We start from the raw sequence: 4216 nt of genomic DNA, 5'->3' as shown, positions 1-4216 counted from the left end.
TCAAATTAGTGTTCTATTGTTAAATTAAATTTTCAAATAATAAAAACTAATTAAGGTTTGAGGCTTTAAATGTTGCCTCCATGCATTATTTTCTTATATATTTGTTCAACCTTTTAATATAGGAGCTATATCTCTGTCCCTTTTCTATCCTAATTTTAGTTTCTCCACTGCATGTCTATATGTCCTATTAAATTATAGTAAAAATACATACGTTGCCTTCAATGTGAATAATTCAAGATTCTTGGTAGATAAAAGTCTAGGAGATTTCTTTGTCCATATCTTTGAAACTTAGGCTTAGGAAATTAATTATTGCTGTAACGGAAATATCAAATGGTCAGCAATGCTGTCGTCAGGGATGAGGTGTAACATTATAATATGGTGCAGTTGTTGTACCCTCTTATTACGAAGTTGTACCTTGTTATTCAGTTGTTGACTTTTGTGTATTTTGACTAACAAAAAGGGTACTTAATTCGGGGAAGGAGGTCAATTTTGATTAGCAATATTTAGCTTATCTTTCCATGAAAAAGGGATACCTTGGTGATTAGGTATATCATGTAGCAACTTTTTTCATGATTGAGTTCTTAAATTAGTCATTCAAAAGGTCCTAAAAAAAAAAAAAAAAAAATTTACTACAAGGGTAAATTAGAAAAAAATATTGAATTTTTGGGTCTTTGGTAATGTTATAATAATTTTTTATTTTTTTGTAATTCACTAACCTAGTTTTTAGGTTTCTTAAAATTTTATAATTAACTTTTAATTTTTATAATTTATTTACCAAACTTATAAGTTTGTTACAATTATAGAATACTCTTAAAAAAACAATTAATTTTTAATTTACCGTTACTAGAGACCATTTGATCGCCATTAAACCCATATGATAATATACAAAATTGATTGATAATGTACTTGTGAAGAAAATAACATACTAGATGGCGTGAATGTTTTGAACTTTAGACTTTTGAGTTGATCTTATGCATAAAAAAATAGTAAATTTGTCATGTGATTGGTTGGGAAAGACATTTCAATGCTAAAGTTAGTTACGGAGCAATCCTAAAGAAGTAAGAAAGTTAGAAATTATGATTGAGATTGTTTATTCCTCCATTAATTTAAAGATAATCATTCATTTAGATTTAAGTTTGTCTTTTATTAGAGTGTTCAAGAATAATTATTCTAAATAAATTTGGAGAGATTAAAATTATTTTTAGATATTGCTTTCTTAAAATTTATCTTAAGTTTATCGAGATTAAGATTTATTGTTAAATTATAAAAAATAATAATAATTATGATTGGACTTATGAGTTAAATTTAAAGAGAATACTTAGTCAACCATGTGGTTTGGGAGGGGATCCTTCTAAAGACCAAAAAACCCCACACTTAAAAGCACAATTTAATTATCCTTTTACTAATAAACACTATGAAGGTTGTTTTTTAGGTAACACGCGATTGATTCTCATGTAATAAATTGTATTTAAAGATGTAGATTTGACTCATGACAGTCGTAGTGTGGGAATTTCATTCTTCTGTGGAGTGATTCTTTGTGGGTACCATACATTGTATCTTCTACCTGATGTGCTGTCGTATATTGTGATTAACTCCTTCCATGTATGTAGGGCAATGTGTGGGAGACCTTTAAGATGACAAATTAAAAAAAAAGGAGAGATATTAGTCATTGTGTAACCACCACTATAGGTGCCATATTACTTGACAGTCTGGTTCTTTGTTTGTTTTAGTAGCAAAACTCAACCTTTAACGTAGAGCTTAATAAAGCTGGAGACAGTACTTTTGTTGATAGATGGAAATCTTACTGTTATCACAACCATTTGATACCATCAAATCTTGTCTTCAAATTGTTTTTTTTTTTTAATTACGTGCTATCACTCGTGTTCCCATCAAATTTATCCCAAGATCATCACGATAGAAATAAATTAAGGATATACCTGGGTGACTAAGATTTGAAATTACATCTATCGACACTTAACGAGGACCATTTCGAGAATAATGAAAGATTTATTCCTTCCAACAATCTATCTCACACTAGTAGACTCCATCTGACTTTTCAGCCCTTCTTGCCACTCAACTGTGCCCCACCCAGCTGAGTCAGCCCTTCTTTGCCACCCAGCTGTGCCCCTTGGGGTCTACTTGCCTCAAATCTTGATGGTATTTAAAGCTACTAACCTAGGGTGGGTTTTAAACCTTCAATCCTTATTTAGTAATTGTCTGCTATTAAATCCCAAGTGTCAAATAAGAATTAAGGACTTTGCGACACTGGGAGTGGTAGTGCATCTGAATCGTATCTTCAATAATAATTGAATTAAAATTTGTCAAAGGCGTGGAGATATGGAAGAATTTGAGTGGTGGAAAAAGTTCCCAATTAGGAAAAGATCCGTATCAATCCATATCCAGCGCAACTATAGACTTTTTAATTTGCTTGTAAGAGAGCAATTGATTTCTCTTAAACGTAAGCTGCTTTTTAAATAAAAATTAATTTATCACCAGTCACCAGAATGGGGACTCAAACCTATTCCGGCCGGCCAAGATACATGGATTAGATACACGCGGCGATCCAAAACCCAAAAGTCAAAAGTTATTTATTTAAAATAAATATAAAAAATCTAGGAGGAGAAGGAGAGTGAAGAAACGAGGATGAAGTGGGTGCACAGAATAATCTCATTCAATACCCAAAATACAGTACTTCAATTGCCTTTTTCTGTTCACATGCCAAGGTTCCTTGGCGTTGGATGATGTGAAAAGAGGTCAAATATATATGCAAACAAAAGAAGAGGATATAAAATAATTTTTGGAATCTATGAATGAATCCCTCGTCACAATACAACTGACTCCAGAGACGTATTATTCTAGAAAAAACTAAATATTTCACATACACAATACACGTCTCTTTCCGTTTTCGCCGGCCTCTTCCGGATCTCCGCAGACAATAGGCTCATCGGCACTCTTCGTTGCGGGCTCGATTCGATTGCATGTACGGGGACACCTTTACACAGATTATTTGGGGGCGACTGGCTTGGTTAGCCTCGCCGCCTCACTCTAACAGAGTATTTTCCTTTCGCTTGTATCACAATTGATGGAAAACGAATCAATAAACCTGGAGGACGGAGCCTTCGTGTATGGTGGTCAAGCTGAGCCTGAAGGAGCGAACAGCCATCTTTGCTCGTCTTATAGAGCTCGTTCTCCGCAAGTACTTCTTCCTCGTAGGAGCAATCGACCTCGATACCCCAAGGTATGTTGAAATCGTACTCGATTCAGACAGAGTACCGGAGGAAGAAGTAAATGTACTGCTGCTGCTGCTGGTAATGTTGACTTCTTCTAAGAGTGGGGAAATTTGAGCGACTTTCTTGTGGCGATGGAGAAGACGATGAGGATAGTGAAAGACGGAGGAGCGTCGTGCCTTGGACTTACTGTTACTGGCCGGAGAAGAGGGATTTTGGAGGGCGACGGAGGCCTTGACGGCCAAAGCAGCCATGTCGGAGGCGGAGAGGCGATAACGAAGCTTGGAAGCGGGAAGGACGAAGTAGATCTGATTCGGCTGGAGCTGGAGATCCCCGTCCAGGGCCGGTATAAACTCGTCGTAGTACAAACAATCCGAATTGCACAAGAAGAACTTGGCACCAGGCTTGGCAGCTTGGGAGTGAAGCGCAAGCAAGACCTGAGAGACGGTCATCGGAAGTCCAAATCGAACCAGATCTCCATTCTCCGATATCACAATCGCCTTCGGATTCGAACCTTCCGATTCACTCGTCCTCCTTGCCTTCGGTGCTGCTGAAGACAGACAAGGGCCCATATCTATGTATCTTCAGGTTTTCGCTTCTTCTAGGAACAACCAGAAACAGCGAGAGAGAGAGAGAGAGAGAGGGGGAATGGATGGATGGGTGGGAAAGAGAGGAAGAGAATGAGGCAGCGATGTGCTGGTGGGGTGGCAGGGAATATAAAAGAAGCATCGTGCACTGTAATCCCCAATGAGAAATAGCGGCGAAGGGGAGGAAAAAAGGGCCGCGGGGGCAGTGACTCCACCGAAGCCGTCATTCAGGACGCAGTCCTTGGACCCCACTTCACACTCGTTCTCCAACAATATATTTACGAGTTCGCCACTATTTTTATCATTAAAATTTGAATTTTTCTCAGGGAAAAAAAAGCCCAATTATTTTTTTTTTGACAAAATTACTTCAAATTAAAATTTAAAATTACAAAAAATATATTT

At 36.9% G+C, this 4216-nt stretch overlaps 1 protein-coding gene across 1 annotated transcript; it reads right to left on the bottom strand.

The window, feature by feature from the left end:
- Nucleotides 1-2786: 2786 nt before the first annotated feature.
- On the bottom strand, nucleotides 2787-3990 carry LOC127807225 (uncharacterized). Its single transcript, XM_052344905.1, has one exon. The coding sequence runs from the start codon at nucleotides 3797-3799 to the stop codon at nucleotides 3095-3097; it is 705 nt and encodes a 234-aa protein (XP_052200865.1). The 5' UTR covers nucleotides 3800-3990; the 3' UTR covers nucleotides 2787-3094.
- Nucleotides 3991-4216: the final 226 nt, after the last annotated feature.

The sequence above is a fragment of the Diospyros lotus genome, chromosome 8, assembly GCF_014633365.1.
Source record: "Diospyros lotus cultivar Yz01 chromosome 8, ASM1463336v1, whole genome shotgun sequence".
In the NCBI taxonomy this organism is placed as follows: Eukaryota; Viridiplantae; Streptophyta; class Magnoliopsida; order Ericales; family Ebenaceae; genus Diospyros; species Diospyros lotus.
This window is presented reverse-complemented; position numbering and strand designations above follow the sequence as displayed.

Bases quoted from the DNA above. Each gene is read 5' to 3' on its own strand.
- LOC127807225 (XM_052344905.1), bottom strand. From the start codon at position 3,799: ATGGGCCCTTGTCTGTCTTCAGCAGCACCGAAGGCAAGGAGGACGAGT.